This window comes from Babylonia areolata, chromosome 12 (assembly GCF_041734735.1).
Source record: "Babylonia areolata isolate BAREFJ2019XMU chromosome 12, ASM4173473v1, whole genome shotgun sequence".
In the NCBI taxonomy this organism is placed as follows: Eukaryota; Metazoa; Mollusca; class Gastropoda; order Neogastropoda; family Buccinidae; genus Babylonia; species Babylonia areolata.
This window is the reverse complement of record NC_134887.1, coordinates 6786597-6811629: the sequence shown is the minus strand read 5'-3', so window position 1 is coordinate 6811629 and position 25033 is coordinate 6786597. Positions and strand designations below refer to the sequence as shown.

The 25033-nt window shown below is 42.5% G+C and overlaps 1 protein-coding gene across 2 annotated transcripts; it reads left to right on the top strand.

Annotated features, from left to right (window-relative positions):
* Nucleotides 1-1374: 1374 nt before the first annotated feature.
* LOC143288025 (arylsulfatase J-like) lies at nt 1375-23451 on the top strand. Of its 2 annotated transcripts, none has more exons than XM_076596279.1 (9): nt 1375-1634; nt 7879-8248; nt 9641-9827; nt 10805-10965; nt 13578-13692; nt 15541-15636; nt 18829-19078; nt 20649-20803; nt 22495-23406. In XM_076596279.1, exons 1-9 carry the CDS (start codon nt 1387-1389, stop codon nt 22872-22874), a joined length of 1962 nt encoding a protein of 653 aa, XP_076452394.1. In that variant the 5' UTR covers nt 1375-1386; the 3' UTR covers nt 22875-23406. The 2 variants fall into 2 exon arrangements, with proteins under 2 accessions (XP_076452394.1, XP_076452395.1); XM_076596280.1 differs by lacking the exon at nt 1375-1634 and adding an exon at nt 2448-2670 and having other exon boundaries at nt 22495-23451.
* The last annotated feature ends 1582 nt before the right edge of the window (nt 23452-25033 follow it).

The window sequence follows — 25033 nt, the reverse complement described above, 5'->3', positions numbered from 1 at the left end:
ATACATAGGAGGAAGGTGGCAGAATGGTTAAGACGCTCAGCTGCCAATACAGAGAGTCCGTGAGGGTGTGGGTTCGAATCCCGCTCTCGCCCTTTCTCCTAAGTTTGACTGGAAAATCAAACTGAGCGTCTAGTCTTTCGGATGAGACGATAAACCGAGGTCCCGTGTGCAGCACGCACTTGGCGCACTGAAAAAGAACCCATGGCAACGAGAGTGTTGTCCTCTGGCGAAATTACGTAAAATGAAATCCACTTTCATAGGTACACAAATATGTAAGCATGCACTCAAGGCCTGACTAAGCGCGTTGGGTTATGCTGCTGGTCAGGCATCTGCTCAACAGATGTGGTGTAGCGTGTATGGATTTGTCCGAACGCAGTGACGCCTCCTTGAGAAAGTGAAACTGAAACTGAAACATACATACACACGCGCGCCGCACAGAGGCATCAAGTACACACACATGCGAGCAACACACACACACACACACAGATACAAACTCACTCACAAACGCACGCACACGCACACACATACACACGCACGCACGCTTACACGCACACACACACACATGCTTTTCATCTGCTTGTTTTTTTTCTCTCCCCCCCCCCCTCTCTCTCTCTCTCCTATATTTTTTTCGTTTTTTCTTTTCATTGATGGCTTGCTGTAAAGAAGCAATTATTGCTAATTCAATTTACCATCATGAAATAAAATCTTGACTTGACCTGATTTGACGCACGCGCATGCGCACACGATCTTACATTACCAATTCAGGCTTCCGCTGGTCGTCTGTGTAGATTTTACATATAATGTAAAATAAAGTGAAATGAAATAAAATAAAATAATATAATATAGTATAATATAATATAATATAGTATAATATAATATAATATAGTATAATATAATATAATATTTTGTTGCAAGGGCCACGATGTGTGAGCGTGACTCACGAATTATGAAATCATTATTATGAATAGTTAATCGGTGGGTGTTACTGTTTGTTATCTTTTTTTTTTTTAAATTTTTTATACTATTATCTGCTTAACTGTATAAGCTCTAGATAGACATTTTGCTGGTGTTTGGGTTGTTTTTTTTTTTTCTCCCGGCAGCATAAATCACAAAATCTAAAATAATTATGGTCGTCATTAATTCATCCAATATTTCCAGATACTGGACAGTTCCTTTGACAGCTTTAGTCGGGATTTTGATATATATATATATATATTATCTCTCTCTCTCTCTCTCTCTCTATATATATATATATATATATATATCTTTTGTGCTGCTCCTCAGAGAATCGACAGCAGCTGTTCTTCTGCTGATTGATGACGCACAGCCTGTAACATTCATAACGTTGATCTGTATCTCTCCAGTCTCGCTGGATGCACTATCTGGATGTTCACACACAAAGTGGGCAGCTGGTCGGACAGGCAGGTGGCTAGCATTCTGGGTCAGGGGGTGAAGACTGGATGGAGAGGAAGAAAAAAGGAAAAAAGTAAAAAAAAAAAAAAAAAAAAAAGAAAAAAAAAAAAAAAGAAAGAAAAAGAAAAGAAAAGAAAAAAAAAAAGAAAAACAAAAATCACCCTCCCCAAAACGACCACCTTGCTGACTTTTGTGAACTGGGAAGTATTGAGAATTAGCAGGTAAGTGATGTAATGTGTACGTGGGGGAGAGGTGGGGGTGGGGGTGTTGCTGTTCGCTGTGGTCATGGTTGTTGTTTGGTTCTTTGTTTTTGTTTCTTTTGTTTTGTGTGTATGTTTGTGTGGGAAAGGGTGTGTGTGTGGTCTTTGTATGTGTGTGGGATTTTATTTTATTATTTTAAATTCTCGTTCGTAAAAAGTTCGTATGACCAAGCGCGCTATGCTTGCTCCAAAACTGCTCACACACAAGCTACAGCAGTCGACGTTTTCCCTCCTTACCAGCGCCCAGACTTGTGTGACGTCACTTCACTTACATCATTTTGTTCTGGCCAGACAGCCTGCTCACGGCTGGCCCAGTGTCGCATCGCGGTACGTCATTGGCTGAGAAGAAACTTGTGTTTCTGTTCCAAAGTATTTAATTAATAGCTCTTTTGTCAGATCAGTAAACTACAAGTATTATATACTGGCAGAATCATCGCAATTCCATCTTTAAGTCTGTTCCATTTATGTTTGCCTACGTTGAACTGATTTAACGCAGTTTGTAATTTTCAGCAACGAGCTCGTTAAAACTGACCCTGTTCAGGTGACTTAAATTAAGATTATAAATTCATCTTAAATAACCAACACTTCATTTTATACTCATTATAAAGTAGGTGTTGAGCTCTTTCTTTTGCAACTTATCCGACGTAAATCGGTTCAGGAATCATTTAGAAATCTGTCACTGAACACCGTTAAACAAACACAATTGTCATCAGATTTCTTCAGATTAGTGACGATCTGGTTTGCAGCCCACGTGATTGTCTTTGTAGTTCGCCTAATTTGTATAAATTGGCCGAGCGGGTGATGAGTGATCAAACAACTCCAACCGAACAAACTTGACCTTAATGGTGTAGACGCCAATAGGTCGTTAAACTCCAACAGACGATGAGTGGTCACTTCCACACCCGAGCCAGCCGCGGCCAGCACCTGCTCTCTTTGTCTCTTGCCGTGTAGTGGTCAGTGTTGTTCCCACAACAGCAACATCTCGCTACGTATTGCTGTAAGTACTATTGTGTAGAATGTGTTGACTTGTGAAAGGTATTCTTCGACACAGTACTTGTGTTCATATAAGTATGTTCAGTTGCTGCTTTGTTCAGTTAATTCTTTGTTATAGCTTTGACATGTTAGGCACAGCTCGGCTATGATTGATCTAGAAAATCGCCATGTCGTCATATGTTCGTAGAAGTAGTCCATTTGATTCTTTTTACGTCAGTCAATGACGTCTCGGGACACCAGATAGTCTGTTCCAGAATGTTCTAGGGGATGACTCATTCTCTCTCATCTGCTGTCACTGAAGGTTAGGTTACTTATCCCCGCTTCAGCGGAGACGATTTAAATGTTGAGCGCAAGCTTAGCTATGCTCATATTTGGCTTTGATGCAACGGATAACTTGTGTAAGTTCATTCACCACTTAATGGTTAAGCCATGATGGTGCTTCACTTACTCTCTGGTCTATCAGGTTGCCAGTATTATATCTAAGCCACTGATTCTCCATCTTGTTTACTATTTAGGTATTATCTTACATGCTGATCTCAGTTGTACTGCTACAGTGTGCTCAGTACTCTAAGATGTGTGTAGTATTCTGCTGTTGTGATTACAAGATAGTGTTGGGTTAATATCAGTTATTGGTTAAAACCACCTGATATGTATCAGTCTGTTAATTAGTTGTCATGCTGTCTCCTATACAGCTTACTCCAGTATAGTGCAACATGATAAACTGATTCATTTGAGTCACTTTGACACAGTATACGCTTTACCTAATCTATACTGTCAGTGTACTTTCACCAAGTCAGCATTGCTTCAGTCACTTTAACTGCACTATTTAAATGTATTAGAAATGTCATTTGATGTCAGCGTTTTGGTCTTCACACTTACGCATTATGTTGTTGCGTATCCCAAACCCGAGTGATAGTCTCTCCATGTATACTTGTGCCGACATGTTGTGCTTATGACATTTGTTTTTGTCATTCCAGGCACTGTCTTCTTCTTCTTAGTCTTCTCTTAGTTGTCTTCTTCTCATTATTTCTTCTCTTAGTTTATAACTATTGTAAATAAAACAATAGAAAACCCCATTTGTGACTGGCCTCTATATGTTCCTGGCCTGTGTGTGGGATCTTGTCCATCCTTTCATTCAATCAATCATATTTAGTTAAGTCTTTTGTGCCGTACCCTTCTAGAACCACTCGGGACACGGCCACATATATATATATATACGTGGATGCTGAAGACAGAAAACAGCCCGCCCCGTCGCTTCTCCTTGGGATGGAAGGCGCTGGCAGATCAAGCAACACCTCTCCTGCACCACGCCAAACTTGGTCTATCTATTGACTTGCAGACTACACCCGGAGGCACACAATATGTGGGATGCTCCCACGATCTTAATCAAGAAGAGATGAACAAACCACAAAAGCGACTGCAAACTGAGGAAAGGCACCAAGTGTTCGGTCACTGCCCATGTTTCTTCCACCCCTCACCCTTCTGACGACAGCCTCAGCTTTTTACAGGTGATAGTATTGGAGCAGGTCAACAAAGTGGAGGAGCTGAAAAGAAGAGAACTGTTCTGGATATGTAACGTTGGGACAGTTTTTGCTGGACTGAACACCAGAAGCGACATCCATGGGTTTTCATTGTGAACCCTAATTCGTGGAGTTAGTTACCAGCCTGGTTTGTCGTGGTGGTGGTTACACAAGATCACTGAGATACACACAGAGAGAGTGAGAGTGAGAAAGAGAGATGTGTACAAAGACATTTGAAGGAATGTTTAGAACATGATATCTTTACGTCATGTAAGGTCAGAAAGATGACGTAAAAATTAACATTACGTCACCTATTGTAAGTGTAGTCTGTGACCAAGCTGCCGGGTGGCAGCGAAAATTCAGATTTCTGTTGTTTTTTGTTTTGTTTTACAAAATAGGTGTTGGTTTTCAACTTAGTTTTATTATATATATATATATAATAAAACTGAGAGAGAGAGAGAGAGAGAGAACCTGTCTTTATGGAAGCTTGTTCTTTCATTGATTTAACGTTTTTTTTCACATTAAGTGATATTAGACGTGTCCTGTGTATTTGTGTGTGGGATGTGGGAGTGGGGGTGCGGATGGTGGATTAAAGGGTGATATACAGTGGAGGACGAAATTAAACCCTTTAAAGACAGCAAGTAGGAACAGTTTTAATTCTCTCTGAGAGAAAGAATCAATAGTACGCCTGATAAGACTTCAGTTTCATCCCGTATGTATGGACTCCTCGGATATATCGGCATTGGTAGTGAACTTACCAAAAGCGTTGTTGCAATGTAGTTTCTAATTATTTGAATGACCTGAACAGAGGTCAAACGGCTTTGCCCACAGTTGGTCATCGGGTTCCCATCGCGCGTGGAATGTTATTGATACGAAACGTCATTTTCAATAAGCAAATAACACGCGTAAACGTATCGAAATTACTTCCTTTCCCAGCACGAAATAAAACATGTGTCACTGTTAAAATGCTTTGTTTACTTAATTGTCTCGCATCTGAGTTCATTGAAAGTTCTTGAACTTGGAACTTATGTTCTTGAAATGTTGAATTTATGAATGTCAAGAATTCTTTGAAAGTTCTTCGACTTGGGACTTACGTTCCTGAAATGTTGAATATGTGATTGTCAAGAGTTCTTTGAAAGTTCTTGGACTTGAAATTTATGTTCTGTAAATGCTCAATATGTCAATGTCAGTTCAACAACAACAAATTGAACGCACGGATTTAGATATGCTTAGTTTCAAACGGCAACATAATTAACTATTACGTGGAATAAAAATACGCAAAAAGACGCAGGACTGTATGATGGAAGATTTTGTTGCAGATGCCGAAGATTATCTGTTGGAAACTGGTTTCTTTCCTCTTGAATCTCCCTTTACATTTGAATCCGTCAGTTCATCTGGTCACACGATCAGACCATAAACCGATGTCCTGCATGTAGCATGCACTTAGCGCACGTAAAAGAACCCACGGTAACAAAAGAAATTGTGCGTGGTAAAATTCTGAAGTAAAATCCTCTGCAGTATACATGTTACGTCTGCGCGCTTGACTGAAGATCAAGTCATCAGCCCCATCCACATGTAATATGCAGCTTCTGTTCAAACGTGTGTGTGTGTGTGTGTGTGTGTGTGCGCGCGCGCGCGCGCGTGCGTGCATGTGTGTGTGTGTGTGTGTGTGTGTGTGCAGTGCGTGCATGTGTGAGTATGCACAAGTTTTTATATTGATATGCACTTGTATGTATCCTAATTTCTACTGTATCTGTGTTTGTGTAAGATTTTCGATTTATGTTCGTATCTTGTTGAATACTAACCCCCCCCCCCCAAACCCCCTCCCTTCCCCCCAAATGTTCCTTGTGACCCCGGTACACTTGGTAATAAAGACATATTCTATCTATTCTATTCTATCATCTGTAATCCCTTATAGGATACGCGTTGTTTGATAGTATATCGCAGTACACTATCTGTAATCCCTTATGGGATACCTGTTATTAGATAGTATATCGCAGTGCGTTATCTGTAATCCCTTATGGGATACCTGTTATTAGATAGTATATCGCAGTGCGTTATCTGTAATCCCTTATGGGATACCTGTTATAAGATAGTATATCGCAGTGCGTTATCTGTAATCCCTTATGGGATACCTGTTATAAGATAGTATATAGCAGTACATTATCTGTAATCCATTGTGGGATACCTGTTATAAGATAGTATATCGCAGTGCGTTATCTGTAATCCCTTATGGGATACCTGTTATTAGATAGTATATCGCAGTGCATTATCTGTAATCCATTGTGGGATACCTGTTATAAGATAGTATATCGCAGTGCGTTATCTGTAATCCATTGTGGGATACCTGTTATTAGATAGTATATCGCAGGACACTACCTGTAATTCCTTATGGGATACCTGTTATTAGAAAGTATATCTCAATGCATTATCTGTAATGCATTATATGGGATACCTGTTGTTTGATGCAGAAAAAAACTATATTGCAGTACATTATCTTAATCTCTTGTGGGATGCCTATTGTTGTTTGATGCAGAAAAGAAAACAACGATGGTGCTGATTGAGGAAGTCATCTGAATAATTGATCGTGTCATGCGCACCAGGCTTGTACTGAATAATCAATAGCTGATGTAGAAACATTTAATTAACACATCTAGAAGGCATTGACTGAGTGATATTGATTAAACATTGAACGCATAACAGAATAATTAATTACTCATTTTTCATGTATTAAACTATTCTATAGCTGACGTTGGCAAGAGTATTAACTGGACCAAAATTTGCGACAATCCGTGATTTGCGTTCGATCGTCAGCTGAGGCCCTTGCGGACAACTGTCACAGCTGTTCTGTTATTCACGCAAGACTGCAAAAGGAGGACAAGTAAGTGGAGGAGGAAGGGAAGGAGGAATAATCGGAGGTGATGATGACGAGGATGATCGATGACGATGATAAAGAAGATAAAGGAAACCTCAAGCATTCTTTTTAGTCCTTTAAAACCTTTCTAGTCTTAACACTTTCTGTTAAACCTTTCCATTTTTCAACCTTTCTGTCAAACATTGTTTTCCAGTTTTTTGTGTTTTTTTTTTCTTCTTTTTTCCTCTAGGCCTGACTAAGCGCGTTGGGTTACGCTGCTGGTCAGGCATCTGCTTGGCAGATGTGGTGTAGCGTATATGGATTTGTCCGAACGCAGTGACGCCTCCTTGAGCTACTGAAACTGAAACTGAAACTGTCAAAACTTTTCAACTTTTCTGTCAAACCTTTCCAGCCTCCAATGCTTCTGCCAAACATCTTTTTCCAGTTTATCTGTCAAAATATTTTCATCCTTTCTGTCAGATCTTTCCAACTTTCTGACAAACCTTTCTAATCTGTTTCTCAGACCGTTTCCGGCCTCCACTATTTCCGCCAAACCGTTGCATTATTTTCCATCAAACCTTTCCAGCATTCGGCATATCCCACCCAGCCTCATATTTCAAACCTTTCCAATCTTTCTGTCAAACCTTTCCAATCTTTCTGTCAAATCTTTCCAAACTTTCTGCCAAAACATCTCTCACCTTTATTGGAATCCATTCAGCCTTTCCGACAAACGGTTTCGAGAATTTCTGCCAAACCCTTGCCAATGTTTCTGTCAAAACCTTTCCAACCTCTCCAATCTTTCTATCAACATTTCTTTTTAATTTTCTCTTGTTCACAGAACTGCACCAAACCCTACTAGAGAAGCGCTGTATCAGCCCGGGCAGGCGTTGCGGAATACCATCCCTAGGTTGTCCTCAACATCACCAATGTCTCCAGTATCGCTATGGTTCTCCCAGGGACAAGTGGTTCTCCTCTTCTTCGCAGCGTTCGTCCTCCTCATCCCTGGGAGCCAGGCGGTCGATTCCAGACCTCACATCGTCTTTGTTCTAGCGGACGACTACGGTTTCCATGACATCGGTTACCACGACTCCAGGATTCGAACCCCGGTCCTGGACCGCCTGGCTGCTGAAGGGGTGAAGTTGGAGAATTACTACGTGCAGCCCAGTTGTACCCCTACCCGGAGTCAGCTGATGTCGGGTAGATACCAGGTGGGTGAGGAATGATATGATTGGTTATGATTGTGGTTGAAGGATCTTGTCTCGCGCGCAGACCCTCCTGTTGTTGTGGAATGTAATTGTCGCCGTGCATATATTGTCGCCGACGACAGTAACATGTGAAGACCCTCACTGCATATATTGTCGCCCTTCACGTAATTATTGTCGCCGGCAAAATACGTGCCCGAGACCAACTGCACATTTTGTCGCGAATACTTTAGAGTAAAATGATTCAATGTTGATATGATGACAGTGATTGTGATGGTTATGATAAAGATTCATAGGAGGTTGTGTGTGTGTGTGTGTGTGTGTGTGTGTGTGTGTGTGTGAATGTGTCTGTGTCTGTTTAGTAGTGTGTGTGTGTGTGTGTGTGTGTGTGTGTGTGTGACAGACACAGACAGAGACAATGACAGACATGGGAAGACAGACAGACAGACAGATAACGACAGAGAGACGGAGGAATATGTATGTTTTTATTTATTTATTTATTTATTTTTTATCAACATGTACATTGTCACGCACTGTCTCCGTTTCTTGATTTTGCCCTGTGTCTCCAATCTTTACTTGTGTTTTTTTGTTTCTCAACCACACGCTTCATTTCCTATTATCTAATAACTCCTGCCGTCAACCAGGCCCGTTAGATACCAACAACCTCCGTGGTGGTCAAGGAATTTGGGCAACACTCCAAAAGACACGTCCAGGAAGTGAATGAACCCCGACCGCGTGGCTCCGACTCCCCGACCCCCCTATCTTTCGGGGATCGATCCTTCGTCCTCCCCCCCCCCCCTCCACCCCCCCCCACCCCGCCCCCCATCATTTGAGGATCGACCCCACGTTCCCCTCCCCACCTCCCTCTCCCCTTCCTTTCATTTGTTTTCTGTCCGCGATGCTAACGACATTGATCCGTTCTTCCTCTATTCATTTCTTTCTTTCTGTTTCCTGTTTTTTTTCTGTTTTTTTCTTTATTCTTTTCTTTCTTTCATTCCTTCTCTTTTCTTTATATGCACTCCTTTTTTTGTGTTGTAATATTATTATTATTCTTATGAGTAGTATTTTTTTTTTAATGTATTTATCTATTATTTTTTATTTATTTTATATTTTTTTGTATTTTATTTTGTTTATTTATTTATTTTATCTTATTATTATTATTATTATTATTATTATTATTATTATTATCTTATTTTTAAAAATATATTTATTTATTATTTTATTTTATTTTATTCTTTTTTTTTCTCAAGGCCTGACAAAGCGCGTTGGGTTATGCTGCTGGTCAGGCATCTGCTTGGCAGATGTGGTGTAGCGTATATGGATTTGACCGAACGCAGTGACGCCTCCTTGAGCTACAGATACTGATACTGATACTGATACTGATATGATGCTCACCAGATTCACACTGGGTTGCAACATAAGAAGATTCATCCGGATCAGCCGAGTGGTCTGCCTTTGGACAGCCTGACAATCGCCGAGGTGCTGAAGAGGGCGGGGTACTCCACTCACATGGTGGGCAAGTGGCACCTGGGCTACTTCTCACCCGACTACCTGCCTACAAGCCGAGGGTTCGAGTCTTTCTATGGTGAGTAGCAGGCATCTGTTCGGTTTTGTTGTCGTTGTTGTTGTCGTTGTTGTTGTTTAAAGCAGATGTGGTGCAGCGTATATGGAACAGTCAGTTAGCACGCTTTGACACCTCCTTGAAACTGAAAACTGAAACTCTCTCTCTCTCTCTCTCTCTCAGTGTGTGTATGGTATTTTCATTGAACTTTGAATGCCAGTGTTATCAGTAGTTTAGAATGCATGACATGCAGTTAACTAACATTGTACTTAAACAGTCTGGAAAATGACTCTATACTTAACACGGAAAATAATGAAAAAGAATGTTAGTTCGTACATACCGTGTTCAAAGTATTATCATTACACAGCTTGTGAATGAACTCACTCCCTGTGCCTGTGGCCCTCGCGCTGTAGCCCTATGTATACATGTGGCTTAAGTACGTTGAAACACCTGAACCTGAATTTGAATTTCTTTTTGTGTGTGTGTCTCTCTCTCACTGTCTCTGTTTCTCGATCTCTCTGTGTGTCTCTGTTCCTGTCTCTCTCTCTGTGTCTCTCATTATGTCCCTGTCTCTCTGTCTGTTTGTCTCTCTCTCTCCCTCACTCTCTCTGTCTCTCTGTCTGTCTGTCTGTCTCACCCTTTCTCTCCGTCTCTCTCCCTCTCTCCCAAATCTTTCTCTCTCTCCATCTCCCACCTTTCTCTCTCTTCCACGAGTTGTATTTTCAAGGAACTGGATGGTGGATGTAGCCACTATCTGAATCTGAATCTCTCTCCTTCTCTATCTCTCCCTCTCTCTGTGTCTCTCTCCCTCTCTCCCACCTCTCTCTTTCTCTCTCTGTCTCTCTCCCTCTCTCCCACCTCTCTCTCTTTCTCTCTCCATCTGCCCGCCTTTCTCTCTGTCCCCTCCCCCCTCTCTCTCTTTCACGAGTTGTATTTTCAAGGAATTGGATGGGGGATGTAGCCACTTTCGTTAGTCTGCTGTTGTTGCTGATCCTCCACAGGCTACCTTAACGGTGCAGAGAACTACTTTGACCACACACGGGAAGGATTCCTGGATTTCTACGAAAACACCACACCGCTTCGGAGCGCTACCGGACATTACTCCACGCACCTGTTCACTCAGAGAGCCACGGAAATCATACATGCCCATGAACCGGAGAAGGTGGGACTAGTTCCAGTTAAATAATTTCTATTTTTTGTATTTGTATTTCTTTTTTTTATCACATCAGATATCTCTGTGTGAAATTCGGGCTGCTCTCCCCAGGGAGAGCGCGTCGCTACATTACAGCGCCACCCATTTTTTTTTTTGGTATTTTTTCCTGCATGTAGTTTTATCTGTTTTTCCTATCGAAGTGGATTTTTCTACAGAATTTTGCCAACCCTTTTGTTTCCGTGGGTTCTTTTACGTGCGCTAAATGCATGCTGCACACAGGACCTCGGTTTATCGTCTCATCCGAATGACTAGCATCCAGACCACCACTCAAGGTCTAGTGGAGAGGGAGAAAATATCGGCAGCTGAGCCGTGATTCGAACAAGCGCGCTCAGATTCTCTCGCTTCCTAGGCGGACGCGTTACCTCTAGGCCATCACTCCACTTAATAATAATAACAATAACAATATCAATAATAATAATGATGATGATAATAATAATAATAATAATCAGTATTTATACAGCGCTTAATCTTGCGCAGTGACAAATCAAAGCGCTTTCACACCAGTCACTCACACGCATGCATAACTCAAAAACTTGAGAAACTGAAGACAAAGTAGGGGAAGGCGGCTATCTTGGAAAGAGGTGGGGTTTTAATCAAGGCTAGACTTGTGACCATTGCGTTATATTCTTCAATTTTGTATCCTGTGATAATATATAGTTGTGAAATTAGTTAAATGTTTGGGAGGCATTTATCTAATTAACATTTATATGTATGTATGTATGTATGTATGTATGTGTATTCATTTGTTTATACATTTTTCCTAGTAGGGTTAGCAAATCAAGAACTGGGTCTTTAACTATAATGGCGTGGAAACCAAAAATAATTATCTGTTCATTGAACTGTAACTTCGCACAAAATTTATGGCACACTTGTTTTAGCAAATCTTCTGGGCTTAACTAAAAACATTCAGACTTGTCACATCTCAACAACAACAACAACAAAAAACATGCGAAATACAACCTTTCAATTCTAAACAACAGTTTCAATTATTTACTAATTACTATAATATTCTCATTTTTGTTCTTAAAAACTACATTTATTCCAAAGATTTTGTCTTTTTATTTTCTTAATTAACTGATGTCGGCAGACCATGTGGTCCCGCGGGCTTCTTGATGGTTTTGTGCAATTGGTCATTGGTCAAAAGCACCACCATGCTCTAAAACTGACCCTGAACAGTGGATGGTGAAGGTTTGGCCGTTTCTCTGATTGGACAAGAAGCTGCCAATACTGTTCTCTGATTGGACAAGAAGCTGCCAGTAATGTTCTCTGGTTGAATATGAAGCTGTCTATTTTTTTCTGATTGGACATGAAGCTGCCAATAGTGTTCTCTGATTGGACAAGAAGCTGCCAATAATGTTCTCTGATTGGACAGGAAGCTGCCAATAGTCTTCTCTGATTGGACAAGAAGCTGCTTCTCTGATTGGACAAGGATCTGCCAATGATTTTCTCTTATTGGACATGAAGCTGCCAATAATGTTCTCCGATAGAGCTGTCAATCATATTCACCCCTCTCCACCTTTTCTTTTTTTTCTCTTTTTAATAAATCAGCTTTTGTGTGTAACGGAATATCTGGTTCCTTTTATTCTTTTTCTTTATGTGTGTGGTGTGTGTGTGTGTGTGTGTGTGTGTGTGTGTGTGTGTGTGTGTGTGTGTGTGTTTGTTTCTTTTGTTTTCTAGCCGTCCTTTTCCTCTTCCATCATTTTCATCTACTCCTTGTTCTGCTTCTGGTCTTCTCCCCCCCCCCTTTTCTGTTTGACGTGTGTGTGTGTGTGTGTGTGTGTGTGTGTGTGTGTGTGTGTGTGTGTGTGTGTGTGTTTCTTTTGTTTTCTAGCCGTCCTTTTCCTCTTCCATCATTTTCATCTACTTCATCTACTCCTTGTTCTGCTTCTGGTCTTCTTCGCCCCCCCCCTCCCCGTTTCTGTTTGACGTGTGTGTGTGTGTGTGTGTGTGTGTGTGTGTGTGTGTGCGCGCGCGCGTGTGTGTATGTGTGTGAGTGTGCGCGCACGCATGCGCGCGTGTGTGTTTGTGTGTGCTTGTGTGTGTGCATGTGTGTGTTTGTACGTGTGCGTGTGTTTGTACATGTACGTGTGTGTGTGTGTGTGTGTGTGTGTGTGTGTGTGTTTGTACATGTACGTGTGTGTGTGTGTGTGTGTGTGTGTGTGTGTGTGTGTGTGTGTGTGTGTGCGCTTGAACATGAATGAGAGTGTTTTTGTGTGCCTGTGCGTATGTTGGTGTCTGTGTTTGTGTCTCTGTGTGTATGCGTGTGTGCGCGCGCGTGCGCGTGTGTGTATACGTGTGTGTGTGTGTGTGTGTGTGTGTGTGTGTGTCTGCACGTATGTGTGTGTGAGCGGCACACGCGCGGACGTACCTAAATATTTGCTATTTCAAGCTGCGAAAGCGTTGCGTTCTATAATCGGGTGGTCTGAACTTTGAAGAAGACCCAGGACAGGTCTTATGTGATAAGAATCTGCGCCGGTCAGTCCCGATCCACCCACAATAAAAATCGGGGTGGGATGACTGGGTTGGACTTCTCTGGCACTGAGCTAGGTGTTCCTTTGCAGGGCCCCCTGTTTCTCTACCTGCCCTACCAAGCTGTTCACACCCCTCTACAGGTGCCAGAAAGCTACATGGAGCAGTACGAGGACATCAGGAATAAACCCAGGAGGACCTATGCAGGTGTGTATGGAAATGATAGTCGTGTCCAACAACTATGACCATGAGAACAACAGAGGAGACAGGTGTGGCTGTCCTGACTATCTGGGCTGAATAGAATTTATTCAGACATACTTCCATCAGCAATTGTCAAGTGGAATGAATACTTTCATGATCTGAAATGGAAAGAAATATTTTTACGTTGTTTCAAATTCCATGATGTGAAACTGAAGTGGTTTCAGGTTCATATTTTACACCGGTTGTTGCCCACAAGAAAATTTTTGTATGACTGGAGAATCATTGAAGATCCAATCTTGAACAGGTAAAAACGGTCATACACGTAAAAGCCCACTCGTGTACATACGAGTGAACGAAGAAGAAGTCCCCTTCAGTGGTTTTAGCCTACACCAACCGGAGTCAGACACTCATTCTTCTTCTTCTTCGGCAGCCATACTCCGTTTTCGGGGGGGTGTATGCTGGGTATGTTCTTGTTTCCATAACCCACCGAACGCTGACATGGATTACAGGATCTTTAACGTGCGTATTTGATCTTATGCTTGCGTATACACTCAAAGGGGATTCAGGCACTGACAGGTCTGCACATATGTTGACCTGGGAGATCGTAAAAATCTCCACCCTTTACCCACCAGGCGCCGTCACCGTGATTCGAACCCGGGACCCTCAGATCGAAAGTCCAACGCTTTAACCATTCGGCTATGGCGCCCGTCAGACACTCATTAACTCTCTCCATACGAACGGCGAAAGAGACGACGTTAACAGCGTTTCATCCCAATTACCATCATCAAAATATTACAAGCGGAAGGCTCTTACACTGAAGAGGTGAATGTTGACAAAGAATACCACAATTCTGACGACGGAAGTTAAAGGTTGGGTCATTCAGACACCCACTGGACATCCGAGGGGTCTGTGTAGAGGAGAAGAGAGGACTGGCCGTACTGAGTGAGTTAAAACACCCGGCTGGAGTGAGAAAACTCGGAGTAAAACGCCTTTCTCCTCACAAACACAGAACCGAGCTGACACGGGGCCTCGAACCCTGGTCACAGAAGAACACTGGATCAGAAGTCCACCCAATAAACTGATTCTGTCATGTCAGCCTGTTTTACTGTCAAGAGTACTTTCACTTGTCTTCCAATCTGGGATTATTGCTCCACTGCTTTCCGACCATTCATCATCATCATCATCATCTTCTTCTTCTACTTCTTTTTCATTATCATCAACATCATCATCATCTTCTTCTTCCTGTTCTTCCTCTTCTTCTTCCTCTTCTTCACCATCATCATCATCATCATCATCATCATCTTCTTCTTCTTCTTCCTCTTCCTTTTTGTCTTCATCATCATCATCATCATCATCATCATTATCTTCTTCTTCTTCTTCATTATCATCAACAACATCATCATCTTCTTCTTCCTGTTCTTCCTCTTCGTCTTCCTCAATTCAACAGAGTCACTGTGGCACAGCACTGAAGAACCGTTCACCAGATTCTCCAAGTCTGTCGGTTGCGTGTCAAGGCCTGGGTTTTTGTTTTGTTTGTTTGTTTGTTTGTTTTTCCACTTCACCGCCACTGTCGCATTTCAGCCCCAGCCCCATATGTTGTTGAAATGCGACCAGATCAGGGGTCGGTTATTCACAAACCCACTGCTCTTATTTTTCGGTGGTAAGATAAGCCATATTTCGTACACATCACAGGGGAATCCCCAGATACTTTTAGATGTCGGTTTTTTCCCCTTTTTTCTGTGTTTCTGGCACCAGGGAGGTTTTTTTAAATTTTTTTTTATATGATCTAAACTGACTAGCGGTGAAAGGGAACAAGGAAAAGAATAAAGCTGCTTGTTTGTCTGGTGTTGGCAGGGATGGTGACGTGTATGGATGAGGGGGTTGGCAATGTGACGAAAGCATTGAAGGAAACTGGTCTCTGGGAGAATATGGTGTTCATTTTCTCCACAGGTGAGTCATGGTGTGTGTTGTGCCACCTTTTTTTTTTCTCTGCCTGCAATTTTGTTTGTTTTCCCATCAAAATTGATTTTTTTCTTCATAATGTTGCCAGAAACAACCCATTTGTTGCCTTGGGTTCTTTAAGTGCATGCTGCACATGGGACCTTGTTTATCGTCTCATACGAATGGCTAGTGCCCAGACCACCACTCAAGGTCTACTGGAGGGGGAGAAAATATTTGCGATTGTGGGATTCGAACCAGTGCGCTCAGAATCTCTCGCTTCCTTGGCGGACGCCTTACCACTAGGCCAACACACCACGCCTGTACTGTACTGTACTGTATTGTATTGTATTGCACTGTACTGTACTGTACTGTATTTTATTGTATTAGTTTTTGTCACGTAAGATTTTCCTCTGTGAAATTCATGATGCTCTCCCCGGGGAGAAAGGATCACCACAGTGCAGTTCCACCTTTTTTTCCCATGTGTTTTAACGTACTAGTTTTACTTTCGAAGTGGATTTGTATACAGACTTTTTGCCATGGACAACCCTTTGGATACGGTGGTGTATTTGACGTCCGTTAATTATGCTGCACTTGGGACCTCGGTTTATCGACTCATCCAAATGACTAGCTCCCAGACCACCACTCAAGGTCCAGTGAAGGGGGAGAGGATTAAAAATCCCGGTCCGTATGCGGCGTGCACCTGGCGTTCTTCGTGTCTCTTCCATCGTCACACATGTCCAAGATCTCCTCTGTGATCCAGGGCTGAGTTTTTTCAGGTGGTGTTTTCCAAGCAGTTCACTGGGTGCTTCAGTCATTACTGTGTTGAAGGTGATGGTCATCACTTCAACATCCTCATCAAGCGCTAGCAGTGAAGCAAACTTTCCGCCAGTTCTTGCTTTGAAGGATTCACAGGTGGAAGGTTGCTTCAGTGTCTGTGGGTTGAGTTTCAGTCAGATGTTTCTGGGTTTGTCTTATTATTAATCTTCTTATACGCTCTGGAATTCATGATAACAAGATCATAATCACTTCCAATGTCTGCACCAGGGAACGTCCTGGTCTTTACTCTGTTGATGCCTGACTGGAATTGAAGTTGAACCAGGGTGTAGTTGATCTGGTAGTGATGTAATCCATCAGGTGTGTGCCAAGTACAACGCCATGAAGCCTGGTGTCCTCCACGAGTGTTGGCCATAATCCTGTTGTTGTAGCTGACTCACTTCACAAGGCGCAGCTCTCGCTCGTTGGTGGTGTCATAACAAGATGGCCCACAAAACTTCTTCCAGTCTTTTAAAGAGTTGGTGCCGACCTTTGCATTCCAGTGTCCTTGAATTATCAGTATGGCTTTCTTATCCATTCTTTTGGTAACGGATTGGAGCTGGGTGCAGAATTCCTCCACTTGTTCGTCATCATAGTCTGAGGTCAGAGCGTTGGCTTGTACAATGGTGATGTTTAACTCACTCAGTACGGCCAGTCCTCTCTTCTCCTCTACACAGACCCCTCGGATGTCCAGTGGGTGTCTGAATGACCCAACCTTTAGCTTCCGTCGTCAGAATTGTGGTATTCTTTGTCAACATTCACGTCTTCAGTATAAGAGCCTTCTGCTTGCAATATTTTGATGATGGTAATTGGGGTGAAACGCTGTTAACGTCGTCTCTTTCGCCGTTCGTATGGAGAGAGTTAAGGGTGCTGTCCACAGTCTGATGGTAATAATCCTGCTGGATATTGGGCAGCATCCACGGACAGAGTTATTGATGTTCTTGTTGACAAGGAAGCCTACCCCACTCATGTGTTTGTTCAGGCCTGGGCTGTAGAAGGGAACATGTCCTTCTGCTTGATTTTCACCCATGTCTGTACATTGACTTCACAAAAGTCATACAATGTGCCAGGCAGTACTGGTTGAGTTCATTGAAAAGTTCTTGCACTTTTCCTGTTCAGGCCAGTGTTCTTACATTCCAGGTGGCAATCGCGATGCTATCTCTTCAAAGGCTCATCCATGTGGATTTTCCACCAGTCACACACCTGTCATCTCCGCCGTAGTGGTTGTCTGTAGACACGGTCCTTGTTTGTCCAGGTGACGACGGAGCCGGCCTGATCATTGATGTTTAGTTCTTCGTGCAGCGTCTCTTGGGCAAGTCAAATCTGGCGGAACCCGCCCCTCTCCAGCTCAGAATTTCTTGTCGAGTTTACTCCCCACATGCGGCAGGAAGTACTGGGTTACCAGGAGCAGAGGAGAACCTGACTACATTTTCGTTCAAAACTATGTTTTTCTCTACCATAAATCCCCCGAAACCCCCCACCCCCACCCCCCCCAAACCTGCTTCCGCCCTCCTTCCATTCCCCACACCCCACCCTCCTCGCCCCTCCTTTCCTGTGTATTAATAAATGTTTTATTCATGTGTGATTATTAAATCGCATATTTCATTGTAAATATGTGCATTATACTTTGCTTGTTGCCACTTTTATAAGTAATCCGTTTACTGCTCTTTATTTTGTTTCCATATTATACAGCCCAGATCAGTGGACAGATCACAACATGGGTACAACGACACTTGCTGTGTTTGAGGCACATGTTTACCATGAACGGAGTGTTCTTGTTGGAATGTGGGAGCATGGTCGGACTGCGTGCTGTTCTGTGGGAGCTGATGCATACGTCGCCTTTTTGTTCTTGTCGGCAAAAAACGTTGTCAACAATTATTTCTATGTAAGAGAAAGTAAAGAAATCTTGTTATCTTAATAATAACAGTAATGATTTGTATTGTATTGTATTTCTCTTTTTATCACAACAGACTTCTCTGTGTGAAATTCGGGCTGCTGCCTGCTGCGTGCAGTTTTATTTGTTGTTCCTATCGAAGTGGATTTTTCTACAGAATTTTGCCAGTAACAACCCTTTTGCTGCCGTGGGTTCTTTTACGTGTTGTAAGTACATGCTGCACACGGGACCTCGGTTTATCGTCTCATCCGAATGACTAAATGATGATAATAATGATGCTGTACATTTGTATAGCACTAACCCAGCGACTCAGCGCTTTTTAACAATACGCCTATCATAAAAAAAAGAAAACAGGAATAAAGAAACAAAGTGGAGAGAGAGAGAGAGAGAAAAAAAGAAAGAAAGATCGGACACAACTTGCTAACCAGTTAAAAACAGTGTGACATCACTCACAACTCACACAGCTCTCTCAACCCTTGTTATGTTTGTGTCAGACAACGGAGGCTACATGCACGGTGGTGCCAACAACTACCCGCTGAGGGGCGGGAAGGGCACACTGTGGGAGGGGGGTGTGCACGGGATAGGCTTCGTCCACAGCCCTCTCCTGCACCCCAGCACGCGCGGAACTATCAACAACGAGCTCATCCACGTCACCGATTGGTTCCCCACGCTCACGGGTCTCGCGCGCGGCTCCCTCGACGGGACCATGTCATTGGACGGTTTCGACCAGTGGGATACGATCAGGTTAGTTAGGTCTGCTTACGTGAACGTTTGATCTTATCTTTTTTTCTGAGGAGGGGGTGTATTTTTGCTTTTGAAAATTTCTTCTTTTTTTTTTCTATCTGGCCCATTGACTGCCGATGACATGTATTGGCTCGTCAGTGAAGGGTTGTCGTCACTTCACTGACAGGATATTGAGACAGGGCTTACACTGTTGGGTTGTCAATGATTGATCTGTATCTTTATTATTTTTATTATTATTATTATTAATAATAAAACGGCTTCAAGATCCCACTTAAAGACCACTGGAGATTAACCCTCTGCTCACCAGCATACCGACGGGTGGTCAGATGGTTAGATCGCCCTAATTTCCCCAAGTTGGATCACCGCCGCACCTGATGGGTAAAGGATGGAGATTTTTCCGATCCCACAGGTCAATACTCACAAATATATATATATATATATATATATATATATATATATATAAACAAAGTTGAAAACCAACACATATTTTCTTAGGTAATGTTCAACTTTAGAATACTAAACTCAGGGGGGCTGTTTAGACGAAAAACAAAGGGTGTCTTAGGCTCACCTCGATGCGCTAAGTTGAATGGAACCCTCAGCTAAGCTGTACGACCACTACTTTCCCATGAAACTGCGACAATTTTATACACAGTAAGCTCAGCCGATCACAGCCAGAGCAACCACCTGCAAGCCATTTTGACTGCTGATCACCCACGTGATCAGCAGTCAAAATGGCGTGCAGGTGGGGAAGGAGTACTCAGCTTACTGTGTATTTGTCGCAGTTTCATGGGAAAGGAGTGGTCCTAGAGCTTAGCTGAGGGTTCCATTCAACTCAGCGCATCGAGGTGAGCCTAAAACACCCTTTGTTTTTCGTCTAAACAGCCCCCCTGAGTTTAGAATTCTAAAGTTGAACATAACCATTTTCTTAAACAATAAAAACAAAACAAATTAAAAACAAAAATCAGAATTTTCGCTGCCACTCGGCAGCTTGGTCACAGAGTATACTTATAACAGGAGACGTAATGTTAATTTTTACGTCATCTTTCTGACCTCACATGACGTCTTCTACTACGTAAATATATCATGTTCTAAGCCCAATCCACCCACCCCCAGGATGACTAGATGGTCCTCGTCGATCCCGACGGACAAGCCACACACCACACACATCATGTTCCAAATATTCCTTCAGATGTCTATGTACACATCTCTCTTTCTCACTCTCACTCTCTCTGTATATGTATGTATAAAGAAAGTGTACCTCAACAAATAATTATTATGATCCCACTTTGCTCACGACTCCTGCACCATGCGAGGAACAAAATATGATGCAGCCAGAACATTGCCTTGTTTCATTTTCTTTTTTTCTCTTTTTTTTTCATAAGCCTTTGTTTTGGTTCATTTATTTGTTCGTTTGATTATGTAATGGCGTTTGATGTTATATACACAATTGTATACAACAAAAGCGTTGTCCTCTGGCAAAATTCTTAAGAAACTGAAAGTTAAAAGTGCATACTTTTACACTGTGTGTGTGTGTGTGTGTGTGTGTGTGTGTGTGTGCGCGCGCGTTCAGCCAAAACACTCCTAGCCCTCGTAAAGAGATACTGCACAATATCGACCCCCTCCACACTCCCACTGGCAAACATCTGTACTTGGCGGATACGTTCGACACCCGCACCCGAGCTGCCATACGGGTGGGAGACTTCAAGTTACTCACTGGGGATCCAGGTAGGATTGATGCTAAATTAAATCGTGTTTTTTTTCTTCTTCTAGTTATTCTTTGTGTGTGTGGGTGGAGGGGGGGGGGGGGGGGGGGGGATTGCACTCTTGTTGTCATTTATCATCTTTTTTTTGGTGTGGTAATATTATTATTATTAGTGGTAGTACTTTTATGTATTTATCTATTATTTTTATTTATTTATTTTATTTCATTTTATTCATTTTTTGTTATTTATTTATTTATTTTATAATAATAATAATAATAACTATTATTATTATATTTTTATTTTATTAATTTTATTTATTTATTAATTTTATTTATTTATTTATTTTCTTTTATTTATTTGTTTTTTTCTCGAGGCCTGACTAAGCACATTCGGTTATGCTACTGGTCAGGCATCTGTTTGGCAGATGTTGTGTAGCGTATATGGATTTGACTGAACGCAGTGACGTCTCCTTGAGCTACTGATACTGATACTGTCAGGTTGTTGAGCGTTGTTCACTGGCGGAAGCAGCGTGGCAGAATCGGTTAGACATTGGACTTCTGATCCCGTGTTCACCAGTGAAAAGGGCCCGAGGCTCTATTGCAACACGCTGATATGCCCTTGGGGAAAGGCACTTTGCTTCCATTTTCCTCACTCCACCCACGTGTGTTGAACAGGTACATAACCAGTTAGGGAAGGTTAACTCTCTCCATACGAACGGCGAAAGAGACGACGTTAACAGCGTTTCACCCCAATTACCATCGTCAAAATATTGCAAGCGGAAGGCTCTTATACTGAAGAGGTGAATGTTGACAAAGAATACCACAATTCTGACGACGGAAGTTAAAGGTTGGGTCATTCAGACACCCACAGGACATCCGAGGGGTCTGTGTAGAGGAGAAGAGAGGACAGGCCGTTCTGAGTGAGTTAAAACGGCGGAAGGAGAGGATTGGGCCCCACCTTCCTATGCCATACCCTAGCTACAGTTGATATGAATTCACTACCCCGATGACCGGAATATACCGTATTTCCGGATCGCTAACACTTTATTTCATTTAACCTAGGAGGAAGGTAGCGAAATTCTTAAGACGCTTATCTGCTAATACAGTGTCCATTAGGGTACGGGTTCGAATCCCGGTTCTACCCTTTCTCCCATGATTCTCAAGTCGCACTACGCAAGCACACATTGATTTTTTTCAACTCCCGCAGTTACTGGAGAAATAACAGGAGTTTTTGAATCATGATTTTACCCCCGAAAACGGAGGATGGCTGCCTACATGGCGGGGTAAAAACGGTCATACACGTAAAAGCCCACTCGTGTGCATTCGAGTGAACGTGGGAGTTGCAGCCCACGAACGCAGAAGAAGAAGAAGAAGAAGAAGAAGAAGAATCATGATTTTTAGTTTTCAAGGATTCAGACAAAGAGCAGGTGGTGAAAGACCTTCAGTCTTCACCGCCTGGAGTGACAGAAAGCATTTGAAAGAACTGGATTTGTTCAGAGTTATGACAGTGCATAATTGACCCCCATAAAATGGCCATTGCGATTTTGTTAGAATTTATCGAAGTTTGAAAAAGTTGTGATGAAGACAGTTAAAAAAAAAGATTGACTCTGACTCTTGACTCTGATTCCGACCCCCCCCTCCCTCCCCCTCCCCCCCGCCCCCTCCCCCCCCAACCCCCCCCCCCTCCGCCCCCCTCCCCCCCACACACTCACAGGAAACAGCTCGCTGATCATGCCACCGGAACTCAACCTCCCCGCCATCTCCTCCTCCTTCTTCACCAACCCCCAAGAAGGTCAAGGTAAAGGTCAAGGTCAAGGCTACCCCTTGACCCCCGTCGGCACGTGGCCGAAACCCGCAGGTCAGGCTCCTCTCACTGCCAAGAACGTGTGGCTGTTCAACGTGGCTCAAGACCCTGCGGAGCATCACGACCTTTCCCAGTCCAGGCCAGACGTTGTGCACGAGCTGCTGCGCCGCCTCCAGGACTACAGCTCCACGGCCGTCCCCCCGCAGTGGCCCAAGTCTGATCCCCGCTCAAACCCCCGGAAGCACGGAGGGGTCTGGGGTCCTTGGAAGAAAGGGGAGAGAAAGGGTTAATCAAGGGGTTGGGGTGGTGGTGGGATGGTTTTCTTCTTGTTCTTGTTGTTCATCTCCTCCTCCTCCTCCTTCTCCTTCTTCTTCTTCTTCGTCTTCTTCGTCTTATACTTCTGCGTTCGTGGGTTAGAAGTCCCATGTTCACTCGTATGTACTAATGAGCTTTTACGTGCATGACGTTTTTTTTTTTTTTTTTTCTCTCCGCCATGTCATCTGTCAACGCGGACAGTTTTACAACCGAAAAATTGGGCCATTTTCTTTGAGAGGAGATTCCAAGGCCGGAAGATAACGAGGAAGAAATATATAGATACCAACACGAACAGCAATCATTCTTGGCACTTGAAGTCAAACTTTATATACTTTATATACACAAACACACAGGGGGGAAATAGAATAATAGGGCGATGATTATGATATATGGTATTATCTGTGCAACGACAGATTGTTCTCCTCAAAGTCATTGTCCCAGTTACTCCTTAGCACTGGCTGGATAATGTCTATTTCAACACTAGGGAGATGCGAAAAGGTCTGGTGGGGGATTGGGGGGTGGGATGTGGGGAAGTTATGTGATTAAGGCCTTGTATATAGCATGAACATTCGCGTGGAGCATGGTCATATGATTTAGGCATTGTATACTGCCTGAACATTGAAACCTGTTGGGGTCTGTGATATTGCTGAGGTACTATTTTGTTTTCATTCCGTTACAGGAATGGCATCCTTGAGCATTCCTCTTATAGCTATAGAATTAACGGCAAGAATGTCGTGTTTATGTGTGCAATGTGAATTTTGTTCATTATACGAGGATATACTTAAAAAGTTCTTACCTTTCTTTTGATTGAAAATAAACAGTCAATCAATATTTTGTCGAGTTGAATAATCACATACGAGTATATTGAAAAGAAAAGAAACTAGTGATGGATACAATATTACTTACTCATTTTCATAAACATGTCATTGGTACGATTTCTGCTCAATGGAGCAGAGGTCTTGAGTGTTCCTGTGCAGTACTCAGACAATACAGCAGATCTTTGGGACTGTGGTTCCAAATTTAGATATGTTTTATTCGTTCATATTTGTACAGCTTTGAGGTATGACGCTGAGGTGTTTTATTTAGTACCTGACAAAACAAGTGCGTAAAGTATATATATGAAAGGACCAATGAATTATACAATGATAATGATAACAACAAAAATAATGGATACTTATATAGCATACTATCCAGAAATTTGCTCCTGCTGCTTTACAAATCACTTTTGTTTACATAACACATTACATCAATGTTACGAACACACACCAAAATGTGACTAACGAATTACACACACACACACACACACGCGCGCGCGCGCACGCTGCATACATACATTTTTACATACCTATGTACACAGCAGCTGCCCTCCACACATGCAAACACATAGGCACACACACACACACACACACACACACACACACACACACACACACCGCGCATGCGCGACCAAAATTGAACACACGCAAATACACATCAATACACATGCATGTGTGTATATACATAATATCTATCTATCTATCTATCTATCTATAAAGTGGGTCAATAACGAAAGAATTATGAAACACATTAAATTTTGTTGTTCCCTTAGTAATGATTAACAAAGACAGTGCCATGGAAATAAACAGGGGAAAATTCTCGTTCGGATCAACTACTTGCTCGCTGTGTGTGTGTGTGTGTGTGTGTGTGTGTGTGTGTGTGTGTGTGTGTGTGTAAATATGGTCACGTTACCATGAATTTGTGTGTGTGTGTGTGTGTGTGTGTGTGTGTGTGTGTGTGTGGTGTGTGTGTGTGTGTGTGTGTGTGTGTGTGTGTGTGTGTGTAAATATGGTCACGTTGCCATGTGTGTGTGTGTGTGTGTGTGTGTAGGTGTGTCGGTTGATCACTGCTTTAATGTTTGCAGGCGTAGAAAAAGAAGAAAAAAGAGAATGTGTGTGTGTGTGTGTGTGTGTGTGTGTGTGTGTGTGTGTGTGTGTGTGTGTGCGTGCGTGTGTTTATTTTTATGTATATGTGTATGTATGTGTGTGTTGTTGCGTGTGTGTGAAGTCATATGAAGACTGGTTCCGGTTCACTTTCTTGTTTATGATGCAATGCCCTTCGGCGGTCAAATCGGAATTCACCATTGAAAACATGGAGA